Source organism: Pollachius pollachius (genome assembly GCF_949987615.1).
Source record: "Pollachius pollachius genome assembly, chromosome: 9".
NCBI lineage: Eukaryota > Metazoa > Chordata > Actinopteri > Gadiformes > Gadidae > Pollachius > Pollachius pollachius.
Window position 1 is genome coordinate 7,987,482 of NC_136942.1, and position 24,572 is coordinate 8,012,053.

Sequence of the window (24,572 nt, forward strand, 5' to 3'; positions counted from 1 at the left end):
ATGGCTACTACCGCGTCGGAAGTAACGCAAGTACAGCACGAAAAGGGGGATGAGACGAACCGAAAGCACGGAGGAGAGAGCCGGGGAGAAGACATGACCGGGGACCGAGCGGAGTCGAAAATGGAGCAACCGGGTGACAATGTTGAACCTAAAATGGAAGATGCAGACGCTGGACGAACAGGCGAGAAACCTGCTGCAGCACCGGAGGAGGCCGTGGTCCGGGCTCGGCTGACAGATGATGCTGCAGCCGCCGCCGCACACGATGAGGAGAACGCCGAGGGTCTAGATAAGCCGACCTCTGGAGACGGCGAGGGGTCTCCTCCGAGCGACAAGCAAACGGTGGAACCAAGTCAAATCAAGGAAGAGCAAAGTGAGGACAACCAGGCTCCAGAGATGATGAAGAGCGAGAAGGGTAAAGCGGCGTGTGAGGATGGCGATAAGAACAGCGGCGGTGTAGGAGGAGGAGGAGGCGGGGAGCTGAGTGACAAGAGGCGGACCAGCGTGGAGATTTCGTCCTCGGACGGGGAGCCCCTGAGCCGGATGGATTCTGAAGATAGGTTGGTTGGTTTTAAGGCAAAATATCACGTGTTTTTATATCATATTCCATATATGATATGATATTATATATATATTTAAACGTTATTTTTGGGTAAACAGAATGAACAGGTTCTGCCATGAGTATTACCATTGGCATGCGAGGAGAATCAGTTACAGGCACCATTCAGTCACGCATGCTATGTGGCTGATTCTTGCCACTGCCAGGAACATTTGCACCTGTCCCCCCAAAAAACGGGGGAAAAAAAACCCGTCTGGTACCAGCAGCAGCACAGCAGTACTATGGGGACTGCAGTGCACGTATGTGCAACATTCCCCTCAGTCGCACGCTGCCTCTTTGCCCCACCCACTGACCATGCGTGTGGTTCAGTATCAGCAGCACCCTGATGGAGATGGAGAGCACGGTGTCCAGCGGCCGCTCCACCCCCGCGATGATGAACGGCCAGGGCAGCGCCGGGATTTCAACGGTGTCCAAGGCGGCCTATCCGTGCTGCTGGGACCTGTGCTCCGAGTGCTTCAACTCCAGCCCGGACCTGGCCGAACATATCCGATGCCTTCATGTGGACGCGCAGCAAGGAGGGGTGAGCGAATAGTATCTCTATTTCATGCTTCATTATTATCATGCTATTATATATATATATATATATATATATATATATATATATATATATATATATTTTTATTAATTCTGTTCTGTTTAACCCCTAGCTTTTTCAAAACGTGTGTGTTCCTCCCAGGTGTTTGTGTGTCTTTGGAAGGGGTGTAAGGTGTACAACACTCCCTCCACCAGTCAGAGCTGGCTCCACAGACACATGCTGACCCACAGCGGGGATAAGCCCTTCAAGGTACAGTCACCGCCCCTCTGTCGCCCCCAGGTTATAGACATGTTATAGTCAGGTTAGTTGGTTTTATTGTGAAGGCGTATGGATATCATGTCTGCTTTAACAGTAACTGCACCCGCATGGAAACATTAACAGTGTGTGTCATTTATACACCGGATATACATCACCGCTTTCCTATTTTCTCCTACAACCTAGCCGGGGGGGATTGTGTTTGTTATTGCAATAAAACTCAAGTTCAATATAGAAAGACTGTTATAGTGTATACAGACACCACATGGGAATTCAACATAATTGAACTGAATATAAATCATAGTATTTTTATATCTATATCTATCTAGAGATATCTATATCTAATAATATGTCGATCTATATGTATATATAGAACTATCTAGATCTATAGATACAGTTATATCTATAGATCTATATATAGAAGTGTGCATACAGAGATCTAGATAGATAGATATACCCTATATGTGTTATATTTACGCATTGTGTGTAACTTTTAAAGGGGAGGGAAAAACGGCAACCCTTAGTGTATCACATACACCCACATGCATCAGAGGAGAGCGGTCCTCCCGTCTCCTCCACCCCCCTGACTCTGTCCTCTCCCCCCCCCCCGCTGCAGTGTGTGGTGGGGGGCTGCACGGCCAGCTTCTCCTCCCAGGGGGGGCTGGCGCGCCACGTGCCCAGCCACTTCAGCCAGCAGAGCGCCGCCCGGCTGGCCAGCCAGGCCCGGCTGAAGGAGGAGTCGCCCTCAAAGGCCAGCCTGAACCGCAGGAAGAAGCTCAAGAACAAACGCCGGCGCGCCCTACGTACGTACGCACTCACGCGCGCACACACACACGCCCCAGACCCCTCGCCCTGAAGGCCCGAAGGCCCCGGTAGAGTTACGACAAACTCAGAATGGGCCGGTGTGCATAGGCAGGTCGGCCCGCAGTCGGACACAGGCGTCTTGTACAGGGTGCGATGCATTTACATTTACGTTTAGGGGAAGAGGTTAACCTGGCCATTGTTAGTGCTTGGCCCTTGGTTCTATGAACATCCTTACTGTATCGACAGATATATATTGTGGGTACTCTTTCTTCTAACAAATGAGTACTTACTTTAAGTCGCTTTGGATAAAAGCGTTGGGTAAAAATGTCAATTAGGGGCATTTATCCAAAGCGACATACAATAAGTACATTCGTCAGAAGAAAGAGAAACGACAAGATATTGCTGTCGGTACAGAAAGGATGTACATAGAACCAACTGCCAAGCACTTACAATCACTAGGTTAACCCATTCCTGTACACAACAAAGATAGCTAAGTACTATTTTTAAGTACAAAGATTTACAACATACAATGAGTGAGTAAGAGGGGTGTGGGGGGTGGAGGCTATGCAGAGTCTAGGTGAACTCTGACAGTGTTGTGTGGCTCGTTCTTATAATCACATCTGAGTGTCCTGCTTGACCGGACGTTATCCCACACAGCGAGGGATACTTCCTTTAAACTGGTTAAACTTGAAATAAACAGATAGCTGGATGCAATAATCCGCTATTGCATCTACGACGCTATTGCGTCGTCTGGGTAAACTGATCTATCCAGCACACATCTAGGTGGACACGCCCACCTGTGATGTCACTAAAACACAGGAATTGGCCGATTTTCAAAACGGCTTGTAATGGCTAATCACACTCACACCTAGTGGTACAGTATGGGACCTTTAACTGTTTCAACTTCGCGCCCTGTTGTACCGATCTAAGCCCAAAGTGTCCCTAAGTTTTGCGTCACCTGCCATTTTATCGGTACAAATCCAACATTTAGATTTTGTTGTAAATATATCTTGGGCTGCTTCAGCCCGACAAAGGGCGAGGGGCAAACTCTACATCTTTTTGAGTGTATCGACGTGCATCTCTTTTTAAATGTGTTGGGGAAATTGCTCTCATTTCAGTCTGTCAATCTGTCCCTCCAGCGAGGCCGTACGACTTCTTCGACGCCCAGTCGATGGACGCCATACGCCACCGCGCCATCTGCCTCAACCTCACCACGCACATCGAGAGCGTGGGCAACGGCCACAGCGTGGTCTTCCACAGCACGGTGAGTCTGGGTCTCTGTCTGTCTCTCACTCACTCACTCACTCACTCACTCACTCACTCACTCACTCACTCACTCAATCTCTCACTCACTCACTTCTTCAACCGACATAGCTTGTTTTCCCCAGCACTGTCTGTCTGTCTGTCTGTCTGTCTGTCTGTCTGTCTGTCTGTCTGTGTCTGTCTGTCTGTCTGTCTGTCTGTGTCTGTCTGTCTGTCTGTCTGTCTGTCTGTCTGTCTGTCTGTCTGTCTGTCTGTCTGTGTCTGTCTGTCTGTCTGTCACTCTCTCTCACTCACTCACTCACTCCCTCACTCACACTCTCTCACAGCACTGTAAGACTGTGTCTCTGTGTCTCTCTGTGTGTCACCCAGTCGCTCACTTCTGCAGTGGTGTATAATTTGCTGAAGAGCGTGGGCAGATGGGGTTAGAGCGGAGGCGGTGGCCTGTTTATCGCAATGCTTTTCATCATGATCAGAATTAACATGAATACAAAACCCACGGTGGAATTCAGGTTTCTAGGGGTTACAAGCTGTAAGTCTTCAAATGTGTGCCATTTTCCTAATATCAGGTAAAAAAAATACAAAATAAGCCAAAGTAGCAAAGGTAATTCTAGGGGAAAAAATATAATAATGAGACAGCAGGTATGACGATATTCAGGCAGGATATACGGTGAGATAAAAGGACTAAATTGATCTAAGTGAACTTCTCACTACACAGTCCACGTGTAGATCAATGCCCAGCTTATTTGAATGGCCTTATTGCTCATTGAGCAATTCTATTTTTGTCATTCTAGTTCTTCGACAAGAGGGGGCGCTGGAGACCCGCTCTATCATAGAATTGTCTTGTCAACCGCACATTTTCCGAATGCACTTTACGTGAACCTGGTGAATCACCCGAAGGCCTAATAGTGTTTTTCTCTGAACTGAGTCTCACTGGAAAGACAATGGTAGTGTTTTTTTCTTTCTTTCGTTCCTCCCTTGTTTTTCCATTCTGAACCCTCAGTGTGTGATGTATTATGAATGAGATTTAAAGTGCACCTCCGTCACGTAACAAAGCCTACGTGCTACTAACCGCCTGCATATTACATGGCAAACACACACACACACACACACACACACACACACACACACACACACACACACAAACACACACAATGAGCTCTGCTTATGAATGATAGCCTGATTGATAATATGTTTAATTAATTTACTTTTAGGTTGTATTTGTTATTGGTACACGACCTGAACACTCGACTCCACTAGGGGGCACTGTTTGTCTACCTTTTGATAAAGCCTTGGTGGATGAATTTATGATTTAGTCTTTTTTTTAAATGGTGAACAAAATCTTATAGTCTTCATCTACAGTACAACTTTTTCAAATGCACACAAACGCACACGCACACACACCTCTTTATCAATGCCCTGATAGGTCCACAGGTATTGGTCTTGGGATCTTGGTGTGCGTGTGTGTGTGTGTGTGTGTGTGTGTTTTGATGGTAAACTAGTCCCCTACAAATTAATAAATTGAAGAAAAGGTGGGAGTTTTCCGTGTGTGGAAGGAGCAAACAAGAAACATGAAATGTAGAAGCGCAATTACCAAATCGCTACTACAAAATAAGCAGCTCCACTCATGGGCTTGGCTCGCCCTGTTGTGATGCTGGAAAGGCTCATGAAGAGGAGGCTCTCTGCTAATGTTTCCCAGCCCACTCTTCCCTGTAGCTCGCGCGAGTGCTGGCGTCAGTGCTGTGTTATTACTGATGTGAAGCTGGTTTTGGCCCCACCTCTGGGATACCAGACTGCGTAACACAGGCCAGGAATTTTAAAAAGGGGTGTTGCAGAAAAAAGATCATGAAGATAAAGCATGGGAAGAGGTTAAGCAAGGTAACCAGAGAGAGAGAGAGAGAGAGAGAGAGAGAGAGAGAGAGAGGAAGGTAGAGAGAGAGAAAGAGACTGAGGAGGAAGGTAGAGAGAGAGAGACTGAGGAGGAAGGCAGAGAGAGAGAGAGACTGAGAAGGAAGGAAGAAAGGGAGAGAGACTGAGGAGTAAGGCAGAGAGAGAGAGACTGAGGAGGAAGGCAGAGAGAGAGAGAGACTGAGGAGGAAGGTAGAGAGAGAGAGAGACTGAGGAGGAAGGAAGAAAGGGAGAGAGACTGAGGAGGAAGGTAGAGAGAGAGAGACTGAGGAGGAAGGCAGAGAGAGAGAGAGAGACTGAGAAGGAAGGAAGAAAGGGAGAGAGACTGAGGAGTAAGGCAGAGAGAGAGAGACTGAGGAGGAAGGCAGAGAGAGAGAGAGACTGAGGAGGAAGGTAGAGAGAGAGAGAGACTGAGGAGGAAGGTAGAGAGAGAGACTGAGGAGGAAGGTAGAGAGAGAGAGAGACTGAGGAGGAAGGAAGAAAGGGAGAGAGACTGAGGAGGAAGGTAGAGAGAGAGAGACTGAGGAGGAAGGCAGAGAGAGGAGCAGTAAGAAGGAGGAAAGCTGAGAGACGCGGGAGAGAGAGAGAGAGAGAGCGCGAAAGAGAGAGAGAGGGAGTGTGTGGGGGGGGGGGTTAAACAGAGGCCAGTGGGCTGGAATCGGAAGGGAAATCAGAGTAGTCGGTCGTAAAGTTGGCCATCTATTCACCATGGCTCTGACCCTTCTGGAGGACTCTGGGAGGGGCCCGGGGGGGCTGACCGGTAGGGACCGGTTTCACTGGAGCTGCACAGTCACCATGTTTATTGTGGGATACTTCTGTGTGCGCGCCCCGGTCTGCGTCATCCAGAGCTCGACCCGCTTAGACCAGACAGCCACCCGTATTTAGCAGGCCTCGCTTCCGTCCATTTGTTATGTTTTCATGCTTGTTTTGGAGCAGTGGTAATGTCATGCGTCCACTCCTCCTCCTCCTCCTCTTCATCTCTTCCTGTCGTTCTTATTTCTTCGTACCCTTGGCTTTATAAGAAATTTGTATCCGTCTATTCAACCAGACCCACGGTCACGACAGACCTGAATAAGAACTGCGTCCCCAAGACACGCTTTGTCCAGCCAGCCGTCCGCCATTTTGCGGTACCTTTCTGCTTCCCCAACGCCGCCGTACTCCCGGGCGCCACGGCCGCAGCCCCTTTAAGAGAAGGGGCGCCCAGACTGACGAGCATGAGGCAGGCTCCGTGAGCAGCCCTAGGCCACAGGCCAAACTCCCAGGCCTCTTTAATTAAAAGAGCAATAAAGAAGCTGCTAGTGTGATGAGTTTCAGCTGCAGGTCTGAGGACGGCCGAGATTGCATCTTCCCACCTTGACGGGCATTAAACCTGGACCCGGTGCGAAAGCCTTCCAGGGGTGTTTGTCGCAACATGGTAGTGGAAGAGACGCCCTCTTCTCCTGCTTGAGTGTATAGGTACACGGGGAACTTATGTGGAGGGCTAGCTAGCTTGGCTATAGCGAGAAAAGCAAGCAAGCAGAAAGATTATGGGAGTAGGGCGATAATTGCGCGCGTTTCAAAGATTCCGACACAAACAAAACACCCCGTCAGGATTAATTTAACACCTCAAAAGATGAAAAGCCTGGTATGAGATACGGTGTTATTTTATTTGTCGGGTTCACGGTAAAATATGGCCGTGAAAGCTTTTCCAGACTTTGTACTACATCTGAAGCCTGTAAGTTGCTTCTTGTTTACAATGGCAGTATAATCAGCCGTCCGCGGTGGTACGGCGAGGGCGCGCGTGTTTTGGTTGGCGAGGCAGAGCCGTGGCGCAGATCAGTCACACACGGCGTTCTTTAGGAGGACACGGCCAAGAAGGCATCGTCGTGTTGTCTGCTCGACCTCGGGAGACCGCGGGCCCCGCCTGATGGATTGAAAGCGGAGAGAGGTGCAAGGCTTTCCAAACCCCCCGGGGAGCCAAATGTTAGAAGGGAACTTGGTAAGAGCGTCCGCATGCATTCACAGAGAGAGCGTTGGAACCAGGGTTGGATAAAGACCTTATTATTCACCTGCTGGGCTTTAAAGAGCCCCACAGCATGGGACGGTATGAAAAGAAGAAAAGGAATCCATGTTTGACTAAAGGGAATGAAGACGGGAGGAGCAGGATCAGGCGGAGAGGAAGAAAGCGAAAGCGTCTCTCTCTCTCTCTCTCTCTCTCTCTCTCTCTCTCTTTCTCTCCTCTCCTCTCCCAGGGCCGAGTCCTTGTCTCCCCTGTCCTCAAAGCAGTTTCCGTGAATGCCTCCTCGGGTCCCCAGAGGCCCTTAGGAAGATATTCGCGTGCGTGTGAGCTCATTCAATTGCCCTCCTATAAATAGATGAACCTCGGCAAAAAAATGTACGCTTGACGCAAGTGCTCTTATCCGCAGCTATTTCTGGCCACCTTGATTCATTTTTCTAGACTTTCCTACTCCCACTCGACTCCATACCAGCGCTGAATTCCATTCATGTTTACCTTGAGCAAAACACTGCGAGAACGGGTCACGACCACACAACAACGCATCGGATTGTCTCCATTTTAAGGACAGATCAGGGGCCAGAGCGGAGTCTGGCCTGTTGTGATACCGCATTGGTCCAAATTTCTATTATTTACATTTACATTTAGGAGACGCTTTTATCCAAAGAGACATACAATAAGTACCTTTGTCAGAAGAAAGAGAAACAATATATCGCGGTCGGTACACTAGGAATGTTCATAGAACAAAGTGGCAAGCACTAACAATTGCTAGGTTAACCCCTTCCCCGTATATAACAAAGATAGCTAGGATAAGATGCTACACGATGCTGAGTACTATTTTTAAGTGCAAGGACGTACACCATACAATAAGTGCGTACATTAACAGTCAGGACGCACAACATACAATAAGTGCGTAAGAGGTGGGGGGTAAGGGGGCAGGATATGCAAAGTCTAGGTGAACTCTGAACAACTGAGTCTTGAGTCTTTTTCTATAATCAACATCGACTCGTTTAATTGGTCTGCGAGGTGAAAGGCGGAGCCCGCCCCTTTTTCTGAGGTGTGGTGCTGACATTATCCAATGAGGAAGAAGCGTGTCGTGTTTATGACGTCCATCCCTCAGCGTCCGCACGGTTGGGTTCCTTCCCCGGCCCTCAGTTAATGCCGGCTATTCGACGAGCATGCCTCGGTCGGGTCGGGGTCCCTCTCTGTCGTCACTCGTGTGCTGGCGTGCGTTGCTTTGTTCTCGTCCTCAGGGAGCAGCAGAAGCAGAAGGGCAGCCTGGGTGTCTGGGATGCGAACCAAATGAATATTGAAATCTGGGTGAATTATTGAAACGCCCTCGCGTCGGCTCTACGCGTGTGATCCTCCGGCTGCATGCCTGGCTCAGAGTGTTGAAGCCCGGGCGCTCGCTGGCGAAGGGATGGTTGCAGGAGTGATTCTGAGACAAAGGGAACGTGTTTTGAAGACCAGTGCCGCCAAGAGCGATAGAAACCAGATCAGGCCTACAACAAAAGGATGCCAGTTAGAAACCTGAATGATGACCTTTCTGTTGAGGCTAGTTGTATCTGGTGAATTTGAAACTAAAGTTTCAGATATTGTTAAGGAATTGCCAACATTTCTACAAAAGCAGGCAAATGTTTGAATACAACATGAACTACAGAGTAATTTGTTTGCTTTTCTCTCCTAAAACGTGATCTTTTGTGTTGTTTCATTGGACAGGTTCTGGCCAGGAGAAAGGAAGGCTCTGGAAAGGTGAAAGTCCTACTGCACTGGACACCTGAGGACATGTGAGTATCAACGGGATATATGTATTATTACTTTAAATCCCGTCGCGCTTCATAGTCCTAGTCATAGCTTATTCCACGGGAAAAAAAACGCTTACATGATTTTTACATCAGAAATTCAATTCATAAACTATTGAACTCGGGCAAAGTATGAGCACGCAAAAACAGTTTTTGGGAAACGCTTTGATGAACTACTTCAATGGCCTACTAGCCAATCAAACGCTGTCATATCAAAGCACATGACTGCATTACACATCACTGCATTAAACATGTGCTTCCTAAAACTTCAAATGAGGCCGTTCATCTCCTGCATTTATTTTTGCTCTCGCCTTTCCTTTACGACACATGCTTCACTCTGATCAAATAGTTATATTCGCGGGTTATAAGTATGGCTGGACTTCATACGTCATACATTCACCATCAAAACCTCTTGTCCAGTCAAACATGTCGCACTATGGACTTCTTGGTGGGGATCAGAGTCTCACTCCAACCGTCCCTTGGTATGTCTTGCGTAAAACGTTCAGTGGTTTGGCTGAGGGTTATACACAATGTAAAGACTGTTTATTCCAACTCATCGCCTTTTTGGGACAACGCTGTGTGTGTCTGAGTGTATGGGTGTGTGTGTGTGTGTGTGTGTGTGTGTGTGTGTGTGTGTGTGTGTGTGTGTGTGTGTGTGTGTGTGTGTGTGTGTGTGTGTGTGTGTGTGTGTTTGTGTGTGTGACGGGACCTTTTGTGGTTTCTGCATGTTTACAGTTTGTATAGTAGCAGTATATCTACGTTTGTCTGTTGATAGTTTTACGATTCACCCTTTTTCCATCCACTTCAACGCTCAAAAGGCCAGCTTCTCCCAGCATGCCACCACTCTTGCCATAAATCTCTCCAGTTCTCCCATTGCGGGGTTGAGCTGGGTATCTGTTGTTGTGGAGAACTCCCAGTGTGTTGAACCAACTCCCTGTTCAGACCATGATACTCCTAGCTTCGTAAGCAGTGTCAGGCAGATGGAAGTGCGTAGTTAAATATAAATAGCAATCATATAAATAGTAATCATATAAATAGTTATACGCTTGGAGCTTACCTGTAACAAAAGCCCTGTTTCGATGTAATTGTTCGGCAAATGTTAGCAACATTTTGAAATACAAAACTTAAAAATGTGCATACAAGTAGGTGGATGTAAACTCGTCCTATACATCTCAAATAACATAATCGAACTCTAAATGACAGATATAAAATGTTGTTACACAAGTCTCACGTACTGTCATACATCAAACTATAAGCAAAAAACTAATTTTTATCAGCCGGCAACACAAAAAAAGCATGTATTTATGTTTCCGTTAATTTTACAATTTTTAGATATCTTTCACCGTTATATTTGCCATGTTCTTTCATCTCTTTCTACATACAGGCTACCTTCACATATTTGTATCAAAAGTACCAATACCATAATGCGAAATGTACTTCAATGCACCCATGGGGGTGAGTAGACTTATTTCCATCTATACCAATAGGGGTCAGCACCCATAGGGATGAGTACCTCTAGGGGGGGAGGACCCATGGGGGGTGAGTACCCATGGGGCTGGGCAGCCCACGGGGGAATCTCCCCTTGGGATGGGCTCTGGCCTGGATGTAGCTGCTCTTTAGGCATCAGCTGCCAATGATGCTGATGCCTCTCCCTAATGCATCCATTTGTACCATAACCCATCTGCTGCACACATACATTCTCTTAACATTGTTGGCCAAGAAAGTGTATCCCGAATATACGTAATTACGTATTTATGTAAGCTTTAGTATAGTTTTGTCTCAGCTGCATTTCTATGACGCAATTTCTCTACTTTCAGAGTCTTACATCTCCAATCTCCTCCGCTGCGCTCTTAAGGCTTAGTTATGGTTAACGTCGACGCGACGCAAGGGGGTTTACAGACCCCTTACGTCCTTGCGGACCCTCCTTGCATCCAGCCTGATATGCGTCTCGCACAAGTTGTAACCTTGCTTTGAGGCGACGAAGCGGCAAGGCCAGTGGTTGGTCCGCTAACGTGAACCCGACATATACCCAACACTGAACCAAAACAGGTTCACGACTGCGTGGTCATTGTGTTGCGTCAATGTGGTATCATAACTACGCCTTTCCTCTCTCTATTTACGTGGAACCATCCGTGTTCTCGACAAGGGAAAAAATGTAAAGCCTTCCGAGCGTCAAAGGTCGGTGACACGCGTTGAGAGAGCAGAATGGAATCCCCACGCTATAGATAACTCCTTCCAGACCCCGGGTACTTTCTCAGCTCCGCGGTTCAGCAGAAAAAGACAACATGGGATTTTCCTGCAATGGGTCGGATTCCTATGCAAACCGTACCGTAACGTTTTGCAGTGGAAAAGTGCAGTTTAGTGAATAATCCAGGTTAAATGTAACTCTAAACCATAAGCATTTCACCTGGATGCACTAATTTAGACAATATTTTCTTTGCCGGCAGAATCAGGTCAAGGGTCAGTGATCCAGGGTTCCTAAAGTATCATCCTGCTCCAGTTCCACATCTGGCATCATTAATTAGCAAAGCAGAAAAACCATGATGGACCGGCCCGCCGTTTCATTCAACGTCTTAGCACATCTGTCTTCAGCAGAGAATCAGAAGCTGCGTGAAGGAGAGCATTTATCTCAGCAGCTCCAGAGACACACGGAGGCAGAGAGAGAGAGACAGAGAGAGAGGGAAGAGATAAGAGAAGAGAGACACGGAGACAGAGAGGGAGGAAGACACACGGAGAGACAAACAGAGAGAGTGAGGGAGAGACACACATAGACAGAGAGATGGAAGAGATAAGAGGAGTGAGACACGGAGACAGAGAGGGAGGAAGACACACGGAGAGACAAACAGAGACAGAGAGGAGAGGAGAGACACACAGAGACAGAGAGAGAGACAGAGAGAGGGAAGAGATAAGAGGAGAGAAACACGGAGACGGAGAGGGAGGAAGACACACGGAGAGACAAACGGACAGAGAGGAGAGGACAGCCACACAGAGACAGAGAGAGAGACAGAGAGAGCCACACAGAGACGGAGAGAGATTGAGAGGAGAGACACAGAGAGAGAGGAGAGGAGAGTGAGAGGAGTGACACAAGGAGACAGAGAGAGGAGAGACACACAGAGACGGAGAGAGATTGAGAGGAGAGACACAGAGAGAGAGGAGAGTGAGAGGAGAGACACAAGGAGACGGAGAGAGATTGAGAGGAGAGACACAGAGAGAGAGGAGAGGAGAGTGAGAGGAGAGACACAAGGAGACAGAGAGAGGAGAGACACACAGAGACGGAGAGAGATTGAGAGGAGAGACAGACAGAGAGAGAGGAGAGTGAGAGGAGAGATACAAGGAGACAGAGAGAGGAGAGACACAGAGACAGAGAGAGATTGAGAGGAGAGACACAGAGAGAGAGAGAGAGAGGAGAGGAGAGTGAGAGGAGAGACACAAGGAGACAGAGAGAGGAGAGACACACAGAGACAGAGAGAGAGTGAGAGGGAAAGACAGACAGAGACAGAGAGTAGAGGAGAGACAGACCAAGAGAGAGAGTGAGAGGGAGAGACACCGCCATTTCATTCAACGTCTTAGCACATCTGTCTTCAGCCTAGAGGAAGCTGCATGAAGGAGAGCATTTATCTCAGCAGGTCTCTGGTGGACGAGAGACATCTCCCACACCGGCCTTGCTGCCGCTCTGCCACTCCCACTCACTCTCTGGATGTCATTAGACCGCAGTGAGAGAAAGGGCTGCTGGAAGAAGTGGAATTTTTAAAGATGGAGGCCGTGGAAAGTGGAGCAGACGTCACTGGGCCTCAGCGCTGGGTCCAAGTGGGCCAGGACGCTGCAACATGAAGGCCCCCGCTGCTGACGTCCCCCCCCCCCTCCCCTTGATGAGCAGGGAGCACTGAAGAAGAATATACCCTCCCCTTCACCACCACCTCCACCACCACCACCCACGACTGCTCCCATAACCCACCATCCACATCTTTAACCCGGTTCCTCCATCTTGCATGCTCCTTTTTCCTTCCTTCTCCTTCTGGGGCGTACACACACATACACACAGACAGACACGCGCACACACACACACACACGCATGCACACACACACACACAGGACCTCCGGCTCTGTGTGTGGCCGGGCGGCGGGGGTCCTGTCTCCTCCCATTCAAGGAGACGGGGATGGATAACAGCGAGAGCGCCGCGATGCGAGACAGAGACGGAGACAGAGGCGGAGATGGATGAAAGATTGCGACGCGGGGGAGGGGAGCGAGCGCAGGGGAGGGGGGGGAAAGATACACCAAAGTAAATGGGAGCTGTGCGGGGAGGGACGAGTGAGGGAGAGAGAGAGAGAGAGAGAGGGAATGACGCGAGCGAGTTGGTGGGCGATGCCGCGTGGGCCAGAGAAGAGCGTTGAGAGTGAATAATGGAGGGGTTGGGGTGGGGGGGGTCGGGTTTAAATAGGTTAAGGTTGAAAATGATAACCGGAAGAGAGGAACCTGCCAGACTCCGAACAGCAGGCCGGCTCAATGCCCCTGAAGACGTGGAGCCCGTCGTCGGCGTCCGTCAACCGGAATTCCAGACGAGCGTTCCCACGCATCCCGACACGCGGCGTGCCGGCGTGTCGCCTCTTGCCCCGTTACCCACCGTGTCGTCTGCATCATTTAAGGCAGTAAGGGGCAGTTTGTAAAATGGATCCCCGCAGGCTCCGTTAACCGTTCCTGGTGAATGTTTAACACGCCTCTCGTTGTTCCGGAGCGCCGGAGAGACGATTGACGCAGCCGGAGCGCCGTTGTTCCACCGGGGCGGCGGCGGTCCCTGGAACGTCCTGGTGGGGAGGGGGGGGGGGGGGGGGGGGGGGTGCCTCATAATGCCCGCCTGCCACGCATGACATCATCCTCTCGCCGTCTCGGATCGGCACGCTCCATGGGAACACCGGGGTTCATTAATGCCGAACCAATCGTGTTCCGGCTGAGATTCATTAACACCGTTTTAATTAACGCGTAACTGATTAGCCACGTTGGCCTTGTAGCAGCAGTCAACTACTCTACACAGACCCCCCCCTCCTGCCTGGAGGTCCTCGGGGGGGGCCCTGTTTGTGATGGATGGATGGCTGGATGACTCCAGCGCTGAAGCCCTCTGGTGCCGCTGGTGATAATGAAATACAAACAGGCGTCATCGCTCACCGCCTGTTACCTCTCGCCGGTCTCTCTCGGCATGCCAGTTAGTCACCGTACAGGATTACACAGAATACACTGCAGTATGTGTTGTTGTTTTCTAGGCTCACCGCCGCGTCCCTCTGTCTGTGTGTTATCTGGCGTGGGGTGGTTTCAACTTGGAAAGAAGTGGCTACCAGCTGCACGTTACTGCTTGTCACACTCTTGAAGGCTTTTCTTTGCACCCTACGTTTGAATAAGACCTGAAAACAGGCTGAACGATGAACTGAAACCTGTGCATCAGTTGGATAGACTTGGATAAAACACTTCTTGTGATCACGACTCTTGTGTGTGTCTAGTTTGTGGTTGGAGTATGCGGTTTGTATAATTGTACTCTTAACAAGATGTGTGGGGGAATTCTTTTACTTGGTAGATTCTAGAACTTTATATTTAACTACACACTTGAGAAGCTATTATCGCGATATCTTGTGCCTTGCGGATATTCATGAATATATATTGTCATATGCTGGTGTGAAGGGATTTCCTTAGTTTGGCTGAAGAGGTTTTTATGGTGTTGTGTAAAACAAACTGCCTTGCGTGCACCAATTCCACGCACCATTTGGCAGATGACTCTTATCCAAGCAATTTACAAGTGAGGCCGAAAATAATCCAATCAATATTGGAGTGGTTAAAGTACTGCACAAGCACGTTCATTGAGAAGAAATAAGACTGCAGAGTAGGATGAGCGATCATATTAGTTTTTTGGTAGCTCTTTTATTTATTTATTTTTAAACCTTACTCTGACTTATCACAGTTTTTCTCGCACGCACACACACACACACACACACACACACACACACGCACACAGTGGTTTGTACCAGTGACACACACACATACATTGAGGGTTTTTTCTCACACACGCACACACACTCTTACACACACACTTGTTTGTTCGTGTGACCGGGGTCCACCCCCCCCCCCTGTGTATTCCCCCAAGGTGGTCCCGTTGCGTCGCGGACACATGAGTCAACGCTCTGGGAGCCAGGCGGAGACAGACCCCTTCCTGGCTCTCGTCTCCCTCTCCCCTCATCCTCCACGATCCCCCTCTGTCCCTGTCGCCATTAAAGGTGATGGAAGGGTCAGGGTACAGTGTGCGTTCCACGCCGGGTAAACAGAGACATCCTTGAAGAGCAGGTCAACCCCAAGACATACAAGAGCAGACCCTTCAAAGAGCCGCCCCGCAAAGTTCAGAACTGCCATGAACCAGATCTGAGCAGAGGCTAGCCAGGGGGCTCTCGCCATCTTATCGCCCGCCTTCTCATGTAACAGCAGTGACGCAAATGCAGAGAACACACACACACTAACACACACACACACACACACAGCCACATAGTTCCCTGCTTGTTCGTGTACTCTCTCTCTCAACATGCTCTCCATGTTGAAGTGTAACCTGAGGCATTGTTATCTTACCGAGAAACATTTCACTGGGAAGAGGTTGGAGGCATCCTGCCTCCCTGCCTGCTGCTGGTTTGAGGTGAAGCAGCTGGAGCAGTATCAGATGGGCAGGGCCACGTGATGCACACTGAGAAGAGGGGTGGGTGTGTACGAGGAGGCTACCTCACTGGCAGCTCTCGCTTCGGGCAACAGAGCAGAGTGTGTCTTAGCTAGTGCGCTAAAAGCTAGCAGCTAGCCAGGTTTCCCCGCTCGTCCTGTCGCGTGTGTGTGTGTGTGTGTGTGTGTGTGTGTTTGTGTGTGTGTGTGTGTGTGTGTGTGTGTGTGTGTGCGCGCATGATGCACACCTTTCCTGTGTGCGTGTGTACACCTTTACCGTGTGCGTGTGTGCACCTTTACCGTGTGTGTGTTCATCTTTCAAATTTGTGCGACCACTCGCCGTGTATGTAATGATAAAAGTCACACCCCAATGCATTATTCAATAACACAATTCATCAATGCATCTGTAATTAATGAATTGTCATTTGGACCTTGAAGGAGCACACGAGGGTGTTGCTTACAGGGCGATAAATTGGGTGCCACCGCCATTGGGCATTTTCCACCTCTGCGTGTCGGAGGAGGAGCGTCGTGATTTGCTGTTGCTGCCCTGACCCTGGTGGCTTGTCCTTGCGCTCTCCCGCCGCGATGATATTTTGTGCCACATCTGCATTTTACCGACGCCAACCTCATGTGGCATGAATGTTGTGTCGTGACGCGGCACGCCCCCTTTGCCTGTGTTCAGTCAAGTCGAGTCCCGCTCCGGGCAGATCCACCGTTACCTTCTGTTGTGTCACCGGAGCCTCGCGAGGCACGGGAACGGGCTAAAGGGGAACGTCAGGAGGCATCCAGGGGGGTTTGGATGATGTACGTTTTAACTGACTCAACGTTGTGGGGTATTTTACGTTTCCCCCCTGGCGTCACGCCCGGTCCGCCTGCATTCATCAGGAGTGTAAACATCAGGCTCTTTTTTTGTCTTACCCGCTCCCTCCCACTCATTCACATCTGTCTCTCCTCTCCTCTCTATCTGACTCTACTCTGTCTGTCTCTGCCGCACTCTCTCCCTCTGTCTCTCTCTTTCTTTGTGTGTCCCTCCTCTACTCTTTGCTCTCTGTCTCTCTCTCTCTCTCTCTCTCCCTCTCTCTCTCCTTTACTCTCTGTCTCTGTCTGTCTCTGTCTCTTTTTCTCTCTGCCTCGCTGAAAGTTTATGTCTGAATCTTTTTGAATCTTTATGTCTCGCTGAATCTCTGTTCCTCTCTCTCTGTCTCTGTGTGTCTCTTCCTCTCCCTCTCTCTTTGTCTGTCTCTCCGAGTTTTCATCCCTCTCTCCCTCTCTCTCTTTCTGAGTCTTTATCCCTCTGTACCTCTCTCTCCCTTTCTTTGTCTCTCCCTCTCTCTCACTCTCTGTCCGTCTCTGAGTCTTTATCCCTCTGTTCCTCTCTCTCTCTGTCTTTGTCTCTCCCTCACTCTCTCTCTCTGTCTTTGTCTCTCCCTCCCTCCCCCTTCCCTCTCCCCATGCATGCGGTGCTGATTCTGCAGCGTGTGAACGCTACCTGCCCACCCTCTCCCTGAATGGGCTGACGAGGCAGGAGAGTTATTTGACTGGCTGGCTGGCAGTCAGCCCGCTCGTCTGCTGCCCGCGTGTGTGTGTGTGTGTGCGCGCGCGCGCGCGTGTGTGTGTGTGTGTGTGTGTGTGTGCGTTGAGGGTGTGTGTATCTATCTCTGGGGGCTCCTGCGATGACGCACATCGTGACGGTGGGAACGATGGGGCTGGAGGAGTTGGTGGGATGAGAGGGGGCGCGTGTGGGGAGGTGTGTGTGTGTGTGTGAGGGTTCTGGTGGTGGGGCTGGTGTGGGTGGTGGTGGATAAGGGGGTGCGGACGGGAGGCGGGGGGGTGTAGGACGGGGTGGTGGTGGAGGACGGGAGGCGGGGGGGGGGGCTGGTGGTGGTGCTTGTGGTGCAGATGACTCTCTGCTCTCTTTGTCTCCAGCGTGCGGACACTCCCTTTTTGCTGCAGGGGGGCTGTGGCGCCGCCGCTGCTGCAGCAGGGTAGAGGGGCTGGGCCCGCCAGCCCGGGACGCTCTGCTCTGGTGACGCACGTGGCCCCCCCCTCCCCTCCCCTCCCCTCCCCTCCCCTCCTCTCCTCTCCTCTCCCCTCCTTCCCTCCCCCCCCGTATCTAATCACACACCCCGTCCTCCCTGTTCTGCAGCCTCACACAAAGAGGTGGAAGCGATAGCGAGTTTGTCTTTGTGTGCGGGCAAACTTCCCTTGGTGCGTGGGTGGGTGTGTGGTTTGCACACCGTTGGTTTGACTTTGCGTCTGCGTTTCCCTCGACTGTGTACATGCACCTTTCCCTGTGTGCGAACCCCTTCACTCGATGGTACGTCCTGCCACTTCGGAAGCAACGGGAAGCGAAGGTGTGGCTGCAGGACTCCAGCCACACGTTGAATGCACATGCGCTGCGTCTCCCCCAAATCGTGTGGATAAAAACCATACCATATGCCATATAACTGTGTGTGTGTGTGTGTGTGTGTGTGTGTGTGTGTGTGTGTGTGAGTAGCACAGTAGTTTGTTGGTCAAGGTTGTGTCACTTATGGAAGTGTACTCTGTGTTCAAAAGAAGGTGTTAACATGTGTTCTGGATTCAATGAAGCTCTTGGTCACTTGAATCCCCCCCATCTACTGTAGCCCGGCCTTTTTCAACCATTTAGCTCCTCCCCTGTCTCTATCGACCCTTTAACCCCCTATCCTCTCGATCCTACTTACCAAGATGTGTGTGTGTGTGTGTGTGTGTGTGTGTGTGTGTGTGTGTGTGTGTGTGTGTGTGCAGACTCCCAGACGCGTGGGTCAATGAGACGGAGCGGTCCCAGCTGAAGACCAAGGTGGTGCACCTGTCCCAGCTCCCCGCGGACACTGCCATGCTGCTGGACCCCAACCTCTACAGGTACACACTCACACACACACACACACACACACACACACACACACACACACACACACACACACACACACACACACACACACACACAATTGAGGGTACCAGTAACACACACAAAGTTGTTGATACATGGTACTTGGTTTGTGCAAGTGACACACACACACACACACACACACACACACACACACACACACACACAAAAGAACAGTGTAGTCTCAATGGATGCCCCATGTTTTGGCCGCCCCGCCACCAGGTGGCGCCAGCACTTGGCTCCATAATTCAGTTGGGGGGTAAGGCAACAAAAATAGCGTTCTCCTAGATATAACACCTGCTCCCCCTAGTCCAAAAAGGTTCTGAACGTGCCAGGTTCATTAACGTTGAGTGTGTAACTCCAGCTCTGACCGCCCCTGTACACGGCATGATGCAGAACCCAATGACGAAACCCACCCTGGCTTTATGGCCCACCAATAAACAGGCTGAGAACTACCCCAGAAAGAGGAAGCGCTGGTGTGGACCGACGGCGTCATCAGCGCTATCGCAAAGATATATGGCGCGCTGGTCGGCACGGCCGGCACGCTAGCCTGCGCTGACTCTAACCAGACTGAGGCAGGAGGCTAGCTGACTCTAACCAGACTGAGGCAGGAGGCTAGCTGACTCTAACCAGACTGAGGCAGGAGGCTAGCTGACTCTAACCAGACTGAGGCAGGAGGCTAGCTGACTCTAACCAGACTGAGGCAGGAGGCTAGCTGACTCTAACCAGACTGAGGCAGGAGGCTAGCTGACTCTAACCAGACTGTGGCAGGAGGCTAGCTGCCCCTGGGCCGCTGGGCGGGGCTCTCACCGACCCTTATCGCCATCAGTACCTCATCCCAGTCCTGAGAAGGTCTCCCCTACTGCATGGGGGAGCAGGGGAGGCTGCTCAGTGTGTAAGAGAGGAGAGGAGGTTTATTTTAGTGCTCGGATGTATGCTGTCGTTGACTGATGTTCTTTAAAGTATCCGTTTTTGAACATGAATCAGAATCAGAATCGGGATGATACGTTGGTGGGAGGAGATGTTTATGTGTTGGTTCCTGCTCAGTTAGGGATGATCTTTTTGTCTCTCTCTGTCTCTGTCTGTGTCTCTGTCACTCTCTCTGTTTGTGTCTCTCTCTCTCTCTCTCCCTCTGTCTGTCTGTCTTTGTTTCTGTCTCTCTCTTTCTCTCTATCTCTCTCTCTCTCCCCAGAGCCCTGCCCCAGAAGCGACTCAAACAAAGGTAATCTTCATGCACCAGTAATGAGTCTGACATCTCCAAAAACAATCCTTGTGTATCCAACGCGCGGTGAAAACGACCTCATCACTATGAATATCACTCTGCCATTGATTCAGGAGCACCCTGTATTTGTTCAGTTTGGGAAAGCCACAGATCTCCAGAGAGCATTAGCCGGAGTCGGCTGGCTGAGTCAACAGCCAGCTCGGCCGTTACTAAGATCCGTCCTAACGGCTAACTAACGTTTGCGTTGCAACCGAGTCCCCGGACGTGACTGATTTGTTTTCCAGGTATTAGTTAGACCCTGTGTACTTCCTGGAAAACAGAGATACAATTAAATAAACCAAATAGATTTTGAGGGCCTATTCATTTACATTTACATTTAAAACCTTTAGCAGACGCTTTTATCCGAAGTCACTTACTACAAGTACTTTTATCACAAGGAGAAACAATATATCGCTGTCGGTACAGTAAGGATGTTCATTGAACCAAGTGCCAAGCACTAACAATCACCAGGTTAGCCCATTCCCCGTGTACAAGAAAGTCAGCGAGGATAAGACGCTACACAACTTAGTACTATTTTTAAGCATTCGCGCACAATGCGCCTACGTTTAGATTTGACACAACATTGTGTCATGGGCCGCGGTGTAATCCCGACGTGACCCTTGCGTCGGGTGATGCTCGCGCCACGGCCTAGTTTCTTGTTCCTGGCTAGTTCCTGTCGTGCCAGCGATGATCTTAAACCACATCCCCTCGTCATATCGCTTCATTAAATAACATACATAAACACCTCGGGAATAAATATCTCGGGAATACGAAGACCACACAAGCGTGTGTATGTGTGTCACTGCGTGGCAGTCTGCCTGCACGCTTGAACACACATGCGTCTCCTTCGACACACACGCGCACACAGACACACACACACGCATGCATGCAATGTGTGCATGCAGAGACCCGCGTGTCTCCGTGGCGTGTTGGTACAGCATTGCGTCGACCTCAGTCACGGAGGGAACGCCGGCTACGTCTTCGGGATGAGAGCCAGCCATGGGCGGCGTCGGGAGCGTCTGTCGACCAGCGGGACACCGTTAGAGGTGCAGTGGGCGTGACCCGGACACGAGGGGTAGAGGCAGGAGGAGGTCAGGGAGATGGGTCTTTCTGCACTGGCTAGCCGCCGGAAACCTCCTACTCGATCATGGCCGTTTCTCGCCTGTCCTGTACGCTGGTTTTTCCGTAGTTTGTAGTTGTGTTGAACGTTAGCGGTTAGCTTGGACGATCCCTGTTGTAGCTCGTGTATTGACTCTTGCACTTTTTGTTTTGTTTGTCCGTCTCCCTTGCTGTCCTTGTCTCTCTGTCCGTCTCTGTCTCACCGTTCAGCCTGTGAGCCGTCTCTTCTCTCGTGGACCACGGACGTGAGAGAATCAGGTCTTTTCGTGTTTCCGAGTGCGAGGTTAAGGACTCACAGACGTTTCCTCGACGGCGATCTTCTACACTCTTGTGTTTGTTAATACTTTGTACACGTTTTACTGTGGTTTGAGACGGAACATTTGATAAGGTTGTGATTTTAGCTCATAAAATACTATAAAGCTTCATACAGTTGACTGTAATATATATATATATATAAATATATATATATATATACACACACAATATATACTATACTAATATTAGTATAATATTACATTTTGTGTCATAATATAAAATCATCCGCAGATCATTGTTACGTGTAAATATTTCTGCAGATTTTACTTATTTTTTTACCATGAAATTGTCGTCCATCGTTGACTTTGTAACTTATGTGATCATCTCTCAAGCTTCGTAATTTACCTGCCAAGTATTATTTATGGTCATTCTGACGCAGAAGTGAAGTTGTGTTGACATTGTCGTCGGGGGATACACTACCGATGAGCCCGGAAGCGGTCCGATCTGGTGTTAGTGGTACTGTAGATGGACGGGAGCCGTGCTTTAATAACCAAGTGTCTTACATCACCTGTGGCGCTCACACGGGACACGGCACATGAACATGACATTTTCAGCAACCGTGGGACAATTGGACATTTGACCTTTGACCTTACCACCGTGTCGGTGAACACCTCTTGGTCCAACTGCCGTGAGGGTGCGCTGTTCACCATGACGATGTGAACAACACCCTCCCCCTCCCATGTTTCAATCTACAGTGGTGGAGAACGCTGTTAAAACATGTGTGGTTTTGTACTGTAAGTTGCCCCTCTGATGGAAGGGGGGTTTCCTCTCTTTTTGTTATAAAATGACAATGTATGATGTTTTGTTTTGAGTTAATGTTATTTCAGAGGTCTTCAGACCTTGTGTTAACTGTGGTGTATAAAGACCGGCTAGGTTCTTTAGCTTACCTACCTAGCTCGCTTACCTTAGCTTTATCATCTGCTAACGGAGCAGTAGTGGGGGGGGTCCATTCTAAGGAAGAGCTAACTAGCGTAGCATCGTTAGCCCTACCCTAGCCATTAGCATCTCACGCACACAATGTACAAACTCACACAAACAAACCCACACCTGGCTCCATGGATTAATGAAAGCTTCGAGGTGTCTCCAACTGTTTGTGTTTCACTCACACACTTCACCCTCTTAGAGTCCTTTCCCGTCGAAACAAGCCGCCGTGTTCTCGATGTCGCAACGTCGCCTCAAATCTAGAAACGGTATGGTAGGACTACGAAGTGTCCTACTATCCACGCTTCAAAGGGTCCCTATCGATGTGAATTGCTTCAAAGGTCCAAACGGCGCCTTTTCACAACGCCTTCTGAAATTAAGTGTATTTGCCTTGCTGTTTGTATACCTCATTGTAAAAAAGTCATCTTCTAATGCATGCTCCCTGTGTAAAATGGCAGCGGCGTCTCGATGTCTTTGGGATTCTGTTTCGCCGGACTTTGATGTGCTGCTTCTCGCGCTGTGTTTCTTTGAAGTCTCCCCTTTTGCGTAGAGTACCATCTGTCCATCGAGTCCCTGAGAGACTCGTTTTCTCTTTCCTATTCCGCTGGATGTTGTAAATGAAAGCCGGGGCTACGGTGGAACGGGAGCCATGTCCAGACCGTGACCTCAGCAGTGACATCATTTAAAGCAAAACAAGAAGTGTTGAATAGAGAGTGTGCAGAATCCCACTGAGGTCACTACACACACTAGGCAGAATCAGCCCTGGGCATGTGTCCTCGGACTGGACCTCCATCGGGCCAGCGTGGAATCACTAACCTTCTGATTATTAATCAACTAATAGTTAATACTGCTTCAAACAGGAGTTATTGTGGGGGCGGGTCTGACCGTGAACCGGGTTAACCAGACCTGTATCCCCAGGGTTTTCTTTTTACTTGCAAACCTGTGCTACATGTCGCTGCCTTTGTTTCAAACCTTCTGTCCTGTACGGCGTCACTGTCCATGAAGGCACAGACGGCAATAAAAAAAGATATGAATGAAAGTATGGTTGGTTGTGCCCTTACCTCGAAATGAATCTCCTGTGACTTTGTATTGCTGAGGCATCAGACCATCCACCTCCCCTCCGGCGGTCAGTGGTTCTCCTCGGTCTCCATTCTCCATTCTGCCTCGATGCTTCGGACCGGTTTTGTTCTCTCCTCCTCGCTCTCCGGCTCCCTCAGTAGCCCCCCCCGCTCTGCTCTCTACGGTGTCTGGCTCTCATGTCTGAGCCGCTCATTCCTCCACTCCTTTGGCCGGTTCCCCCACTACTGTCTCCCTGAGCCGCGGAGACATCGAGGCAGGCAGACACAATAGCCTGATGCTCCAGCTCCTAAACTTAAATTTACTTTTTCATGACTTTCTTCCAAGAGAAGAGAAGAGAAGGATGATATTGGGAAATGAGTTGAATTGAAATGGCATGCCAGCATAATTATAATAGTAATGATGAAATAGTCAAATGTCTCTCGGCTGTGATGGATCCATGTTCACAAAGTACTTTTTGTCTGTCATTCTTTGAAGCAGTAAGTGATGGAGATGGATTTCATTTCGGGGCCAATAGTAAGAAGAATGTTTAACAAACACAACTGTGTATTCATTTTTATCCAGATGTTTTGGGACACAGCTAGGCAGTTTAGTCTGTCCTATTTTACTTATTTGAATTATGTGTCATCCTCATCACCGGCCTTGTCTTCATAATCTGCATTAGTCCGTTTGCTAAACCAGAGACAATGCACTGGGAACAAATGACCGTTTCGCATGTGACAAAATGCTGCACATGCCCATATAAGGTTTTTTTCTTTTCATGCATGCAAAGAGGTTTGCGAGAGCAGCCAGACATCGAGTTTCCAAACAATTTGAACTCCTACAAGCACCGATCTTCCCTCGTCTTTTTATTAGGGCTTTCAGCTGGTTCACATCTGCCTTTCTACCCCCCTGGATGGTGACAGGGAAACCTTAATGGTGCTTTTATTGACTCTTTATCAGTCATGTTTAAGACTTGCAGGGACACGGTGTAAAACGCCTCTCTGAGTGGATCACGTGTGCACACTGAGGGGGGTTTATGTGAGAGTACACGGAGGGCACGGTCCCTAAACGATTTATTTTCGGGGGGGGGGGGGAATCAAAGGAATTAACTGTTCTGTCTGCGTCGGCTTCGGGGAG

The 24,572-nt window shown here is 49.5% G+C and overlaps 1 protein-coding gene across 1 annotated transcript; it reads left to right on the forward strand.

The window, feature by feature from the left end:
* LOC307081003 (zinc finger protein aebp2-like) lies at positions 1–21,464 on the forward strand (the record flags this gene model as incomplete). The annotated part of the gene is made up of 9 exons (XM_079744010.1): positions 1–557; positions 926–1,136; positions 1,293–1,400; positions 2,023–2,209; positions 3,350–3,474; positions 9,091–9,158; positions 18,622–18,735; positions 19,953–19,982; positions 21,351–21,464. The coding sequence occupies 9 exons, from the start codon at positions 1–3 to the stop codon at positions 21,355–21,357; spliced, it is 1,407 nt and encodes a 468-aa protein (XP_079600136.1). The 3' UTR covers positions 21,358–21,464.
* Between the last annotated feature and the right edge of the window lie 3,108 nt (positions 21,465–24,572).